The following is a 16598-nucleotide window of genomic DNA, read 5'->3' on the forward strand; positions in this document are numbered from 1 at the left end:
TTGGCCCCCACAATGACCCTAATTAATTCTTTCTTCCTTAGATGTAAGCCATTTGGTAACCCCCTCCTGCACTGATTAGTACTAACTTGTATAGGATATTGCAAAAATGAGGCCTTGTGAAAAAAGTTGGTGTGCCTTGTGCCCTGAGGGTTTTTTGTTCATTTTTTTTGATCAGTCACTTAGGGGAAACCAGCCTCCATGTGTTTAGGATATTCAAATAGTCCTGAAGGGAGCTGACCAGGAACTCAGGTCTGTCAACAAACACAATTAATTTGCCAGGCCTTGAAATATACCACCTTAAAAGTGAATCCTGCCACCAAATCCAGACTGGGATGACCACAGCTGGGGCTGACCGCTTGACTGCTAACTAAGCTTCTCTCAGACTCCTGACTCACAGAAACTGTGGGAAATAAGCATTTATTGCTCTAAGCAGCTAAATTTGGGGCGATTTGTTATGCATAAATATGTATACATATAGATAAATAGTACAGATTTTTTGGTCCATTTGCATGACTTCTTCTGGGACTTGCCTGACCATATTGTATCCATTTTCCTGTTGGGGCATTAAAAAATAAGTGGTGATTTTTATTTTTATGTATTTTTAATTTTTTTCTATATGGGGGATTGAATCCATATAGAATCCAAAAATTATTCCACTGAATACATTCCCAGTGTATTAAAATACATTTTATTTTTTATCTTAAGACATGGTCTTTCTATGTTGCCCAGGCTGGCCTACAATTTATTATCCTCCCACCTCGACTTCCCAAACTACTTGGGATTATAGTATGCACTACCACAACAGCTTGTACCTATTTTTAAAATATAAAATATATATTAATCCTTTGTTATATAAGTTGCAAATATCTTTTAAACTTTATGGCCTTTGGTTTACATTAATTTTAAATCTTTGTCTAAAATATAATATTTTATTTTCCTTGACATTTTCTATGTTAAATAATAAGACTTTGTCTACCTTAAGGTTGTGAAGATATTATATTTTACACCTCGTTTTTCACAGAGTTGTTTACTATATAGAGAACTCATTTAAAAAATCAGTTTTACTGGGGCTGGGGTTGTGGCTCAGCGGTAGACCACTTGCTTTGCATGTGCAAGGCCCTGGGTTCGATCCTCAGCACCACATAAAAATAAATAAATAAATAAATGAAATGAAGTTTAAAAAATCAGTTTTACTTTCTTTCCAAATGGAAAGCCAGTTATCTCTACATCCTTTATTAAATAAAGAATTTACTAAATAGCTCATCTCTATGTATTTAAAACAGCATCGTTAATTTTATACTACATTCTTGTATGTTCAGGGAACCTATTTCTAAGGTTTAGTTCCCTTGATCACTGGCTGATTCCACAGCAGGATCACACTTTTTATAGTATGTTTTGATGTCCCATAGAATAAGTTATCACCTTGTTCACTCTTTTTCTTTTTAAAACTGTCCTAGCTGTTACCCATTTGCAAATGAATTTTAGAAGCAGCTTTTCATTTTTCTTAGTTTGTTGGGAGCTTTGATTGTATTAACCTTTTAAATCATTTTTATAAAAACATATCTTTAAAACATTGACATCCAAAAACATGATGTAACTATTCTTCAGCTCTTTTATGTCCTTTAATTTTTTTCATCTTCTGCATATAGATCTTGCATGATTTTTGTTAAGTTTATCCTTAGATATTTAAATTTAAAATGCCATCATTAATCAAATATTTTTCTATGTAATTTTCTAATTGGTTAATGTTGGCATATGAGAAAGCTATCAAATATGAAATATATTGAGGTTTATATATTGGTTTAATATCTGGCATCTTATGAAACTTTTTCATTAGTTCCAATAATTTTTTAATGATTCTGTTTATGTAGATGATCATTTCATCTATAACTTTAATTTTCTCTGTTTCTATCCAGTATCTGAACCTCTTTTTTGTCTTTTTGCATTTGCTAAGGCCTTCTACAGAATGTCAAACAATAGTTGTGTTAAAGTTACTGACAGTGTTTTGCTTTCTCTTATGATATTAAATATTTGCTATGGAGTTATGATAGTTAACCTTTACCAATTAAAGATTTTTTTGTTATTTTTAGCCTGAAAATTAGTAGGAATGGGGGTATTGCTTTATTAAATTTTTTCAGGATCCATTGGGATTTTTTTCTTTTCTAATCTGACAATATTGAGAAATATAGCAACAAATTTCCTAATTTTTAACCATCTTCACATTTCTGGGATAAACCTTACTTGCTCCTAATGTGTTAAACTGATAATTGAATGTTGAATATATAATATTGAGATTAAGTGAATTTAGCCAAAACTTATAATATACATTAAATTTTAGTTAAAATTTCTAATATAACTTGGTATTTAAAGCAGCTTATCATTCAGTTTGCTCAAGTATATTTCTACCCGATAATAGATAATATGGTACTTTTAGTGTAATATTTTATATCTTCATTCCAGCAGAATTGTATTATTTTACTTACTCAAACTATTTGCTTTTATTAGCAGATATTAACTGTTCAATGTTTTATATTGCTTTTTATGCAAATTTGCCTTTAAATTTTTGTGTGTGTGCACATGTGCATGTATACACGCACATGTGCACACACACATACACACCCGTATGTAACATGAGGGATAGAATCCATCAGCCTCACATATGCCAGGCAAGTGCTTTACCATTGAGCTACATCCTCAGCTCTTTTTATTTTATTTTGAGATAGGGTCTTGTTAAGTGCCATCTCTGGCCTCCAACTTATGATCCTTTTACATCAGCTTCCCCAGTAGCTGGGATTATAGGTATGTATGACCACTCCCAGCCGCTATTTATTTTTTATTAATGATGTTTTGAGGAAAAGTTATTTAGCTGGACTGTCATAAATTGTAGAGTCAGACTAAAAGATACATAGGAACAATAGAATTTACCATGTTTTTTTTATTTTGGTGCTATACCTTTCTCTAGGTCTTTACTGGTAGACTCAACAGAAATTGGTTAGAAATTTGGCCAATTATCAGCCTATAATTTCATAGTTACTCATTATCTCTTAGCCTTTATTGTGTCATCTATAATAATATCACTGATGGGCTGGGCTAATAGACCCTCAAGAACAGATTAGCACTTTGATAACCTATATAAATTTTCAGAAAGGCAAAAGTAAATTATACACAGCCATTAGTGGAATACAGAAAACAGATTTCATTTGTACCACCTGTCAGATCTTCATGGACCCTCATATTTCTGTCTCCTAAGTCCAGTGGGTAAATGATTGAGCCATGTCATTTCAAAAATATATGACAGTAGGGCTAGGGCTGTGGCTCAGCGATAGTGCACTTGCCTGGCATGTGTGAGGCACTGGGTTCGATTCTCAGCACCACATATAAATAAATAAATAAAATAAAGATTTATCAACAATTTATATATATTTATAACAGGCTATTGGCAGACTGTTGTAGAAGTATGGTGTAGAAAGCAAATGAAAACCTTGATCGAGCTGGGTGCCATGATCCATGTCTATAGTTCCAGCTACTCAGGAGGCTGAGGCAGAAAGATTGTTTTGAGCCCAGGAATTCCATGCCAGTCTGGGTAACATCATGACACTTTGAAAACCGAAAAGAAAGAAGAGCATGAGGAAAAGGAAGAGGAAGAAGTAGAAGGAGGAGAAGGATCATCAGCAGAAGCAGCAGTTTGATCAGCATCTGTGGCTCTAGAATTTCATCAGTACATAGTCCTGTCTTATAAACCTGCTTTAACCCAACTTGAAACTGCAAGGGAGGATGTCTTTTGCCTTCATCAACTGTTATTATTTTGAAAATAAAGAGCAGAAACATCACTTCCAAGCCTTTGACACTTCTATTGCATCCTATCACACATAAACTTCCTTGTGGGTTGTTATAAAGCATAAGTAAGCCAGGTGCAGTGATGCACACCTGTAATCCCAGTGCCTGGGGAGCTTGGGGTAGGAGGATCACAGTGTGAAAATTTAGTGAGGCCCTATCTCAAAAAATAAGGCAAAATATGGAAAGGGCTAGGGATGTAGATCAGTAGAATAGTGCCCCTGGGTTCAAAACCCAGTATCAAAAAAAAAAAAAAAATAAGGCTTAAATAAGACAAAGTATATGATACTATCTAGTGTAGTCCCTGCTGCATTTCTTTGGTTTTGTAAATATGAGTACTATGCTAAGCAGGAGATAACAAGGTTTTCAAGGACACTTGCCTGAAACATGATGGGAAAGGCAGATAAATCACAATGCAGGGTGATAGTTGCCAGAGAGTTATGGCGACCTACAAGGTAAGCTCTGAACTCAAGACAGTATAGAGTTCATAGAGCTGTTTAGTTCCATCAGGAGGTGCTGGGCCAGCAGAAGAAAAGAGCTCCTCTGGGAAAACAGCAAGTGTCATATGGAGGCCCTGGCATGGGAGGCTGCAGTGGCTTCCACATAGGCTTTAGCAGCAGCCTCCAGGACCAAGGTTGTAGCTGTGGTCTGGGCAGGGTTGATGGCCCCAGAGCCCACAGAGTCAAGGGAGATTACAAGAAGTGTTCCCTGCCACCAAGCTGGGTTGCCTGGTCCAGGACATGAAGATCAAATCCCTGGAGATCTAGTTCTTCTCCCTGCCCATCAAGGAGTCTGAGATCATTGACTTTTTCCTGGGAGGATGACTCAAGGATGAGGTTTTGAAGATAATGCCTTTGGAGAAGCAGACTCACTCTGGTCAGTGTACCAGGTTCAAGAGATTAGTTCTTTTCATAGACTACAATGGTCATATCAACCCAGGAGTTAAGGATTCCAAGAAGGCAGCCAGCACTATCTTAGGGGCCATGATACTTGCTAAACTCTCCATTGTACCTGTGTGGAAAGGCCACTAGGGGAACAAGATTTGAAAACCCCATACTGTCCCTTGCAAGGTGGCAAGATGCTGTAGTTCTGTGCTGGTGCACTTCATCCCTCCTCCAGGGGCACTGGCATTATCTCAGTTTCTGTGCCCAAGAAGCTGCTGCTGATGGCATTATTAATGACTGCTACACTTCCTTCAGGGCAGCACTGCCAACAGGGGCAATTTTGCCAATGCCACCTTTGATGCCATCTCTGAGACCTACAGTTATCTGACCCTGGACCTCTGGAAAGAGACTATGTTCACTAAGTCTGTCTCTCAGGAAAAACTACACCAAAGTCTCTCTGCGCAGAGGACTCAGGAACCAGCTATGGATACAACATAGGGTTTTTGTACAAGAAAAATAAAGTGAATCAAACCTGTTTACAAAAAACAAAACAAAAACAAAAACAAAACAAAAACAAAAGAAAGAAAAGAAAGTAAGAAAGAAAAGAAAGTAAGAAAGAAAAGAAAGTAAGAAAAAAGAATAAAGGTGGCTTAGTTGCATTGCACAGCCATATCATTGAGTTTAGAGAAAAAGCCACCTATATCCTGGGAATGCAAGTACATGGGTTAAGAAAAAAACTCAGTGTTTCCTAGAATAACTTGATAATCAAGTTTCCTCAACTGGGCCACTTATCTTTTAGGTATTTTTCAGGATAGGTTCGGGTCTAAGGGGCATAGCCAGGTCCCCTTATTTATTTATGTTTCCTCTTCTATTTTCTCAACCCTTACAGTTACTTAGAGGCAGTGCTTATAATTGGAGCTAGAAGCCAGAGGGTTTATGCCAGTGGCGGGTTGACATTCATATTCTTCAGTACAATACTAGTCCCACGTTCAGCGGCTAACTCAGGCTAACTCTGAATGGGACGAAGACCCTTGAGTCCAAGAGAAATAGGAATCTTAGTAAAAGTTGGAGGGTTCATTGCTGTTGATGCCAGCAAAGAGCAAAAACCGAAAATTCAGCCAACCAAATCAAAATTTTAAAAATTCCATCATTTTCTGTTCTTTGCTGTCTTTTAATCTGCTAGGGGTGGCGTCTTGCAAATTTCAAACCTCGGTCCCTAGGGAGCCTCAGGGGCTGGGAGTGCCGGGGTGCGGCCCTGTCCTGGCGCCCGGCGCGGCGGCGCGCACACCCCTTTTCTGCAGACTCAGGTTTCCAGGCCCCGCCTCCTTCGGGCCCAGCTGATCTCTGCCGCCCATTAGGCCCGAAACCCAGGCGCCCGGAGCCCGACGCCTACTCTCCGGGGTCCCGGCTCCGGCTCCCGACACACCCAGAGCGCTGGGGACAGTGGTCAGCGCGCTGACCACGGCCGCGGCAGCTCAGCCTCAGGGCCACGCGGGCGAGGGCTGCGGGAGGCGGGGCGGCCGGGCCGGGGGCGGAGCGGCGGCCGCAGCCGTGAGCCCGCCCCCCGCTCGCCCTCCGCCGGCCGGCTGGCGCGGCCATGGAGGTCTACATCCCGTCCTTTCGCTACGAGGAGAGTGACCTGGAGCGGGGATACACGGTAGGCGCGGGCTGCGCCCGGACGGGACCACGCGAACCCTGCTCGTGGCTGCTGCGCCCGGGAGGTGCCTCCGGCCGCCGCCGCCCCTGCGCAGGGTCCCCTTGGTCCCCTCTCCCCTCCCCCGGCCCAGAAGGGCTGAGCCCCGGCGCGGTCGTCAAGGAAACGGGCGCCCCTCCCTGATGCGGCTGCTATGGGCGCCCCGCGACCCTTGGGGTCCCTCCCTTCCCCTCTTGGCCCGGCTCCGGGCCTCCGGGCAGCGGCGCTGGGACTGGAGTGCTCCGACGCGGCGCTCGCCATTCTCCCCGCCGCCGGCCCTCTGGAGCCCAGGATGGGCTGCGTTCTCTTCTGGCACAGCTACTCCCTCTGTCCAGAAGAAGTAGCTTCGCGGCAGGTTCATGGTGCCTTCCAAGTTCTGTAGGATTCGTTCCGATGAAAAACATGTTACTTGTTTAAAACCACCTCTGGTAGCTGTTTATTAGCCAGAGTAAACACATGTGCTGATCTTAGAGGGTTTCCAAAGTTTTCTTCCTCTTCTTCATTTAGTTCGGCAGTGACATGAAATGGCAAAATCAAGTACTTACTGAGCACCTGTTCCATAACGTAGGTCTGTGGTCACCAGGAAATGGGAAACGGGGTGACTGATCTCAAAGAGTGCAGGAAAGGGCAAAGGTGAAGGCACGCGCCCTTTCAGTAATAAGTTTAATGAGTGAACTGTTGGTTGATTTCCCAGTGAATTTAAACATCTGTATGCAGAGAGGCATTGCTAGTGGGGGAAACACATCGGGGTGGGTAGACCTTGAAAGAGTTCATTTCCAGTTCAGTTCTAGTTGTCCATTTCACCTTCTAATTAGTTTTCTTTCTTCCTATATGATACTCGTACTTTTTATTTCCTATATCCATCTTATTACAGTGGTTAGGACCTCCTGCAATATGTCAAGCAATAATTGTGATAAAGTTACTGACACTATTATGATGCTTCCTTTTATGATGTTGAATAGGATATTTGCTGTATGGTTATGGTAGTGAGTCTTTATAAAATCGAAGATGTATCTTGACATTTCTAGCCTAAGAAATAGCAGGCATAAATGTACTTTTTTATAATGTTCTTTTCAGGACCTATTGGAATCTATTGGAGGTATTTAGGGTTAGAGGAAGATTGCAGAGGGAATGCTGAAAGGATTATTAATTTTTTAAAAATTTTGTTTAGTTGTCAATGGACCTTTATTATTTAATTTATTTATATGTGGTGTTGAGAATCGAACCCAGTGCCTCACACATGCTAGGCAAGCGGTCTACAACTGAGCCACAACCCCAGCCCCAGGATTATTAATTTTATACACAGCTAATTCACTCACTTGCTAAGCACCAATGATATTAATTTGGTAAAGTACTTCAAAGTCTCTTCCCTTCTCTAAATATTGTTGGTGTTTGGTAACAGCCTATTTAAGTCCTTATGCTTTCCTAGCAAAAACTAAATCACCCTCACAAAGGATGATTTTAGAATTAAGAGCAGTGATTGGGAGAAAAAAATACAGAGTGTATGAGGATTTTTAGAATTAAGTAGATTTCTGGAGCCAGCTTTTCCAAAATAAATACTCAAACTGCTTTTCATAGGGAGGAAATTTCAGTGAGGAAGCTATGTTCAATAGTGACCATTATTTATGTAAATCCATTCCAGTGGGTTAACATCTGGTTAAATATTCCATATTTCCTTAAAAACAATTGGACTTGAACCCATTCAGGGTCCCCCACCCCTTGGAGGTCTTATCCCAGCCTCTTAAGCTTACAACCTTGGTTATCTTTGATTCTTCCAAGTATCTTGCTTCTCCCATCAATAGCAATGACAGGGCCTTTCATTTGGGGAGCATTGTTTTAGGGCTTGCAGATAAAAAAAACTGGGAAGGTTCGTTGCTCCTTATTAATTTTCTTTTAATAGAAGATCTGTGTCCACCCTTCAAAGTTTTCCTATATTTATTATAGCAGTTATGTTTCTGTTTTAAATATTAAAATTTTAAGTCAAATGGTAACAAATTCCTTGATAGAAAAGTTTAAAGTAGAAATAGATGTCTCCTCTTCCCTGCTGGGGAAGAGATAAGGCCTGCGAGGTGGTGGTAGTAATTGTGTGGATACTGAGAAATTTTAGTTTCCCATGCTGTGAAAAATTGCTTGTATGTGTGACCAGGTATATCCTGGACTCCAGTTTTGAATTAAACTGATTTGAAGGAGCCCCCTTTTGGGTAAACTTGCAAGAGTTTGAAGATTGCTTGTATGATGAGAGTTTGTATGCTCTTTAAAAGTTTACTTAACAAAAAAGTATGTAACCCAGATTGTTAGCCAAACTGTTAAGATACCTTTCTTTTATGTGTGTTTGTGAAGTGGCTGTTAGACACTTTGTTCCTCATGAATAACAGGTTTTATAATTGTAGAGCCATGATTCATTCATCAACAAATATTAATTGAGTGCTTGCTCTATGTTCCTATTCCATGAGCTGGGTCTATACCCAGCTGTGAATAATATTTCAGCTTGAAAAAAAAAGAATTAAAATATATCATGTTTATTAAATATGTAACTAGTAAAACAATGTATACTTTGCATTTAAATTTTTTAAATGTTACAACAAATTCTAACAAATTCAGTGTCAGGAAGTTTAGAGTAGAAATGAATGGTTCTTCTTGCCTCATGAGAGTTCCATGCCCCAAGAGATGAAGTATTGGAGGGTGTTCTTAAATATTTTTTCCCATATTATGAAAACATCTTTTTAATGAATAAATGACCAATTTTTACTACAGCCTTTATCCCCTAACATATGGACAGACATCTTTTAGTTTAACATAAATGTGTTGACCTCCAGCCTTCTCCTTGTGACTATTAGTGAAGGAATCTTTTAATAAGCAATGTACCATAATTTGTTTCGCTGGGTGACTATTTCTGGCCATTGACATTTGTTAATTTTTTAGCAATTATATTTAATGTTAGAATAGGACATCCTTATGTCTGCTTTTTAAAGCATTATTATTTTAATAATGGTATTATATACATGCTCTATTAATAATAGTATTTATGTACATGCTTTATAATGTTCATTACTAGGATTTCTGTAAAACATTAACTAAAAGTGGTACTTTCAGGCCCTTTAATATTTTTACAGATTTTGCTCAGTTATCCTTCAAAAAATTTATGCTTAATGTACAAAGTAATTTGCCCTTTTTAAGTGGCTTTTTTTTTTTTTTTTTTTTGCGGTTATTTAAACATTTACTGTAGAGCTGCACAGTATTAGTGAGGAATTAAGAGAGAGGAGGATGTTATTCCTTCTCTTAAGGGTTCTCCTTCCACCCAGGAATGCCTTGGGGCACCAACCCTAGGGAAGGGTTAGGATACTATGTCACTTGCTGGAGGCTTCTATTAGGGCCTGAGGGAGGGAAAGAGGTCAATTCTGCTCTGCAGAGGGCATACTTGGGGTGGGGTGCTTAGGAATGCTGACTTTGAAATCTGATTAGCATTTTGCTAGGATCATGAATTTTAGAAAGAGGAAATGCAGGGCAAAAATCTCATCTCAGGGAAAAGGAATTTTAAACTCCCGCATGAAAGAAGTATGAAAGGATACTGCAGATACTATAGTAGCAAAATGTTACTACAATTAAATTCAAATGTTACTTTCTGGGGAGATTAGTCTTTCATGCCTTTTTCCTCCCCAGTAGTTTACTTGTTTTCTGTTCCCTGGTGGACTGTTTCTCATAGTGAGGATTCAGCATGTGCCTCTTGAATAATATTTTTTTTTAAATATTTTATTTATTTTTTAGTTTTCAGCGGACACAACATCTTTGTTTGTATGTGGTGCTGAGGATTGAACCCGGGCTGCCCACATGCCAGACGAGCTCCCTACCGCTTGAGCCACATCCCCAGCCCTTGAATAATAATTTTTAAGTGAATTTTTTATCAGCAGAGCAATGATCTTGGGGCATGAAGCAGCTCATTGCAGAGGTGAGAGGCAAGTGCAGACAAATCTGAAGTAAGTAGCAGGGATTGTGCAAAGTGATTCCAGAAAGGAGTTGGGGAAACCAGGTCAGGAGCCTTGAGAACTCTAAAAGGAGAAAGAACTTTGCTAGAAAGGGAGCGTGGACTTTGACCTCAGGCAGTTAGTCTTCCAGAGTTTTAAGGAAGGAAGTAACATGACTAGCTTTACTTTTGGATGACTGTCTTAACCAATTTGGTCTGTGGTGACAAAATACCATAAGCTGGTTAGTTTATACATAACAGAAATTCATTTTCCTGTGAGAGGCTGGGAAGAAGAAAATGATGGTGTTGGCTGATTCATAATTTGGTGGAGGCCCATTCTCTGATTCATAGATGATGCTTGCTTGCTGAGTCCTCCTGTGGGAGATGAAGTAAAGAACTCCCTTGGACCTATTTTATAAGGGCACTAATTCCATTTAAAGGCCTCTACCCCCATGACTTAGTCATCTCCCAAAGGTTCTCCCTCCAGATACTGTCACCTTGGAGTTAGGATTTCAATTTATGAGTTTGCGGAAGACAGAAACATTCAGACCATGCCAGTAACCTGGAGCTCTCATCAGTAAGAGACACTTGCAGATAACCAGGATGGAGAGGATGAAGGCCTGAACATGGAAAGGACAGGATGACTATAAGAATCTCCAGTGCCTAGTAACTGGATATGAGGCAGCAGAGTGATTCCCATGGATACAGATGCCCGTATAGGAATGGAAGCAGGGGTATATTTCATTGGAAGTCAGCTGGTTTTTTTGGTGATAGTGATGTTACCCAGACTGGCATGGAATTCCTATTTAGAGGTCTGGGCTGAAAATATAGCTCTAAGGGATCATTCAGCACAGGAGATGAAAAACACAGGCAGAGTGAGTAGGGAAAGAGGAAGAGCTGAGGGTGAATCTTGGAACTTGTGTGAGTGAAGAAGTCTTAGCATAGCATCTGTAGGGAGAAAGAAATCCAGATGTGTGAGGCTAGAAGAGAAGGTGTGGGTGTGCTTTACAACGGGGAAAGAGCCAGGAGCTGCTGAGTGGTCTTGCAATGTGAGGAGAACAGAATAAGCAAACCAGAGAATAAGCAGGATTTGAAGGCCAGTTGAGGCAAGTCTTTTCCATTTTAAAATGCATCATTTGTAAGAACAACAAAACTCAAAACTAGAATTACAACAAAACTAGAATTAGGTAACAACACGAAAGTCAAAATTACTAGATTTCAGTTTTCATAGATATAAAATCAAAGCATTGACTTAGGAAGTTTTTCAATTCCATTTTAAATATCTGTGACTGTCTGCATATGCTGTGCTTATGTTTGGGCCACAACTTGCCTGTCCTGAATGCAGTAATACCCCAAAGACGAAATCCCACAGGATCAAAAGCCCCAAAACCTAAAATAAATACCCAGAGACCCAAATTTCTAAATACAGTACTGGAAAAATAATTTAAAATTTATTTAAAAGATACTTATTTGCATTTATAAAAAATGGATTTATTTAAGATATATATCTATATATATATATATAGATATATATAATATATATATATATAGACATGACAGAACACTTCACAAGCCAAGTTATGCAATAAAATGGATAAAAGTTGCATATTTTTGTGAGCATAAACACCCCAGTATGCTAACATTTGAATGAGTTTAACAGTTATGAGCAGATTCATAAAGAAATGGGTCAAGAGAAATCTATAAATGCAAGTCAGTATGATTGGTGCACCCAGCTTTTGTGTGCACCCAGCTTTTTATCTGTGATCATCTGAAATACTGAGACAGATAACCTAAGTCTTGACAAGACTGATTAAAAACCACGTGGGTTACTACCACGTGGACAGTCACACAGAGCTGGGTTTTGAGAAATTTTATCTTTTATAAATATGGTTTATCTTTCACTAATACCCTCTGGAAACCTCTAATAGATAAACCCCAAATAATGATTTACTAGGTATTCATTCCATGTAATTCCACCTCTCCTCCTATGACTAAAAATTGACCAAATCCTCCAGAATTCAGCTTTCTACCCCTCTTCTATAACTTTTCTCCCCAATGGAAATTGCAATTTGGGGAATTTTAGCTTTCATGATTCTAGCTTTTGGGATTGTGATTTGGGTTGTATTTTTTTTCTTTTTTTGCCTCTAAATGTTTTGATCTTTGGGGATTTCAACATTTGAGATTATAATATTCAGGATCATGATTAGCACTAGTTGTCCTTGTACAAATACGTCTTTTTCTTGGGATCTGGAATCTATCAATTGTTTACTTAATATATACCTTAAAATATATCATGATCTTCATTACATAAGGCAACTTCATATATACATTATCGTTGTCTTGTGATGCATGCAGGGATGATTAAAGTTTTAAAGTTTTTAGGGATTAAAATGGAAAAATTGAAAAATATAATGAACCATTATATACCCATTTCTCACCTTCATTATTTTGCAATTCTTATTTTACTCAGCATCCCTCATTCTCTATTTTTCTTTTTTTTAATTCTAAAGTCCCCCTACTCCTCACGCCCCACCCCTGTACTGGGGATGCAACCTGGGAACATTCTACCACTGAGCTACATCCCCAACATTTTTCATTTTTTTATTTTGAGACAAGGTCTCATTAAGTTTCCCAGACTAGCCTTAAATTTGCAATATTCCTTCCTCAGCTTCCCAGGTTGCTGGAATTACAGATGTGCACCACCATATGTGGCAATTCTGAAGTATTTTAAAGCAAATCTGAGGTATAATTTCACCTGTAAATATTTCATTATGAATATCTGACAGGTAAAGACTTTTTAAAACATAACCAAAATGTAAATATTACTGTAAAATTGGCAATACTTAATATCATTCAATCCTCAGTTGTTTTTAACATAATTGTATTGCCAATGTTACTTAGAATTAACAGTGATTTACTTTTTATTGTTGTTGCCATTTTATAATTTCACAGATGAGGCTGATAGGTCGAATGAGGGAACCTGGCCCCTTGACCAAGTCTCTGGTTTCATCCTCAGAGTAACTTCTACCTGGTGATAAAATAGTGATAAAAGTTGCAATCAGTTTTTTGATTGCATAGAGAGAGGGCATTTTCTAATGGTAAGGGCTCCCCTTCCCCCTCACAAGCTCTGAGCAGATTTCCTTTCATATCTTATTATTAGTCCTGTTTCTCAGTCAATCCTGTTGCCAAGGGAATTCTTTGTGCTGATTGGCCAAGGCAAGCATTACCTGAACCAATCACCAGGGAAAGGAGAATAGGTTAACCAGATGGAGTTAAAATAGGGAGCCTCTCTGGAACTGGGAATGTCTCAGTCCATTCTGGCCACCCATCCCCGTGGGCACTTATGTGGGAGAAGGGCAGAAGGATGTCAGTAAGACCACAATGTCCACAACAAAATCTTCCCATCACCCATCATAAACATATATGATGAAGGAGGCCTTTGTATAACAAGGACACAGTTGGCACAGTGCCTAATATGTGGCAAGGACATAACAGAAGCACACATTAAATATTTGTTGAATGATCGGATCAGATATCTCCTTTACCCTTGAGGACAAAAAAAAAAAAAAAAAATACAGTTTGAACAGTAACAAATCTAGATTGTGCATACATCTAAAAATCAAAATAAGACTGGAGATTTAACTCAGTGGAAGAGGACTTGCCTATCATGCATGAGGCCCTGGGTTTAATCTCCAGCATAATAAAAAATAAATGAAGTAATTAATAATAATAAAAATAAAAATTGGTACAAGAGGATCAATATTTGCAAATTTGTTGCTTAGAAATATGAGGGCACCATTTACTTTCTTTGAGGTAGAAATGCATTTTAATCTGTTATTTTTTAGTTGTTATTTTCTACTTACCCTAAACTTTTATTTAGAAATGAATTTAGATTTGCAGAAAAATTGAACATTAGTAGAGTTCCTTTATGCCCCTCATCCAGTTCTCCCATTGTTAGCATACTGTCTTACTGTAGTACATTTGTCAAAATAAGGAAACTAATACTGGTTTATAATTTAAAACTAAAATCCAGACTTTATTTGGGTTTTGCCAGTTTTTCTATTATTGTCTTTTTTCTGATCCGGGATCCAGTCCAGAATACCACATTGCATTTACTTCAGTCTGCGGTGATCTGATACTTAGTATTCCAAGTTATAGAACACTGTGTCTCAAAAATGATCTAGACATATTACTAGAGATGAACTTGTAGAGATCAACTTAAATTTTGGTTATTTCAGATGCTTCCTGGATAATTTTTGCCATTTGGCAAGAGCTTATTTATAATAGTCCACCAATTTATGATGAAAAGCCCAGGCTAGGCTCAGGCTGTCTGTGTTCAAATCTTGCCTCCTCCATTTAGTCCACAATTGACTTTGGGTAAGCTATTTAATCTCCCAGTTTCTTATATCAGTAAAAGAGGTTAATACTGTAGTGCTTACCTTACTTATAGGACTGATTTGCAAAAATAGGGCAGTGCTTACAAAGTGCCAGAAAGTATCTCTAGCTGTGTTTTTTATTTATTTCTACTATTTAAGTAGGGACTGCCTTGAAGTTTACTTTTTTTTAAGCTCTTTAATGTAAGATAATAATGTAACAAAACTTCAGGAGAAATATTTATGTTATAAAAAATAATAGGGCTGGGGATGTGGCTCAAGCGGTAGCGCGCTCGCCTGGCATGCATGTGGCCCGGGTTCGATCCTCAGCACCACATACAAACAAAGATGTTGTGCCCGCCGATAACTAAAAAAAAAAAAAAAAAAATTAAAAAAAATTCTCTCTCTCTACCTCTCTCTCTCTCTTTAAAAAAAAATAAAAATAATAAACCCTGTGCAAAAACTTGCAAGTACTTCAGAGATGACAATTACGTGTAACTAACTGGTATTCTTGGTACAACTTTCAAACTGTGTGTTCAATTAAGGTTCAGTTTTGTAGTCTTAGATACTACATATGCTTTTTTTCTTTATGGTCATAAAAGCTACAATATTTATATAAATAATGAGGCTATACTATAGAGCCTATAGGAAGACATATCTCTCCTTTTTCTCCATTCTTTTCCATCTCCACTGTATTCCTTCAGGACAGAGAAGCTGTCAAGGTCACTGTCATGCTGTCAAGGCCTTGCATTCTTATGTAGGTTTTTAGATTTTTGATGGCATTCCTTGTTATTTTGCTATGTATATTTCTTTTTAAAAAGTATTTTTAGCTATAGATGGACACAATATCTTTATTTATTTTTTATGTGGTGCTGAGAATCGAACCCAATGCCTCACACATGGTAGGCAAGCATTCTACCACTGAGCCACAACCCCAGCGCTGTATATTTCTTTACTTATTTATTTTTATGGTTGCTTCGCTCCTTCCCTATAAAAGTAGCTGTTTATTATAGAACATTTAAACATTTACAGCAGTAGAGAATTAGGACCCTTCATAAACTCAGGTTTTGAAATTATGAACTCAATTTTGTTTCTTACTCTTTCTTACTACCTCTTATACAACCTCTCTCATTTCAGTTTGAAGCAAATATTTTCAGATATTTATATATCTAAAACACAAAGTGTGTTAACTTTTAATCTTGGTGACCAAAATACCCAACAAGAACAACTTTTAGCAGGAAAGGTCTATTTTGGCTTACAGTTTCAGAGGTTTAATTCATGGTGGACTGACTCTACTGCTCTGAGCCCAATGTGAGGCAGAGCATCATGACAGAAGGGCTTGGTAGAGAAGCACAGCTCCATTCATGGTGGCCAGGAAGCAGGGAGAGAGGGAAAAGGCCATAGGGCAGATATACCCTTCCAGGGCATATCCCCAGGGACCCACCTCCTCCAGCCATTCCCACACAGTCCCTGTCTATAGTTACCAATCAGAGAGTCCATTCAAACTAGGATGGACTGTTTACAACTTTCATAGTCCAATCATTTCAACTCTGAACATTCCTGCATTAACACAGGACTTTTGGGAGAACACCTTATATACAAACCATAACATCGATTCCCCTTTAAAATATAGCCACAGTGTCATTATCAGAGACATTTAAAAATTAGCAGTAATTCATTGGTATCACAAATATCAATCTATTTTTACCTAAATTTGTTATAAAAGTATGGATGTGGCATATTTATCAATCTATTTACATTTATCATTTTACATACAGTTTCATTTATCTTTTTCCAAATTCAAGTCTGTCCTTTTTCAATTGAGATCTGTGCCATTAATGCAAACCTTTTGT

The 16598-nt window shown here is 38.4% G+C and overlaps 1 protein-coding gene and 1 pseudogene across 2 annotated transcripts in view; both read left to right on the plus strand.

Annotated features, from left to right (window-relative positions):
• The first annotated feature begins 4274 nt into the window (after positions 1 to 4274).
• LOC143400389 (small ribosomal subunit protein uS5 pseudogene) lies at positions 4275 to 5216 on the plus strand (annotated as a pseudogene).
• Positions 5217 to 6300: 1084 nt separating this feature from the next.
• Positions 6301 to 16598, plus strand: part of Snx24 (sorting nexin 24) — a 159857-nt gene continuing 149559 nt past the window's right edge. For both annotated transcript variants that reach the window (XM_077109385.1, XM_076855893.1), the window contains exon 1: positions 6301 to 6375. In XM_077109385.1, coding sequence (XP_076965500.1) covers positions 6316 to 6375 — 60 coding nt within the window. In that variant the 5' untranslated portion in view covers positions 6301 to 6315. The remainder of the gene's footprint in view (positions 6376 to 16598) is intronic.

Source organism: Callospermophilus lateralis, chromosome 5, assembly GCF_048772815.1.
Source record: "Callospermophilus lateralis isolate mCalLat2 chromosome 5, mCalLat2.hap1, whole genome shotgun sequence".
NCBI lineage: Eukaryota > Metazoa > Chordata > Mammalia > Rodentia > Sciuridae > Callospermophilus > Callospermophilus lateralis.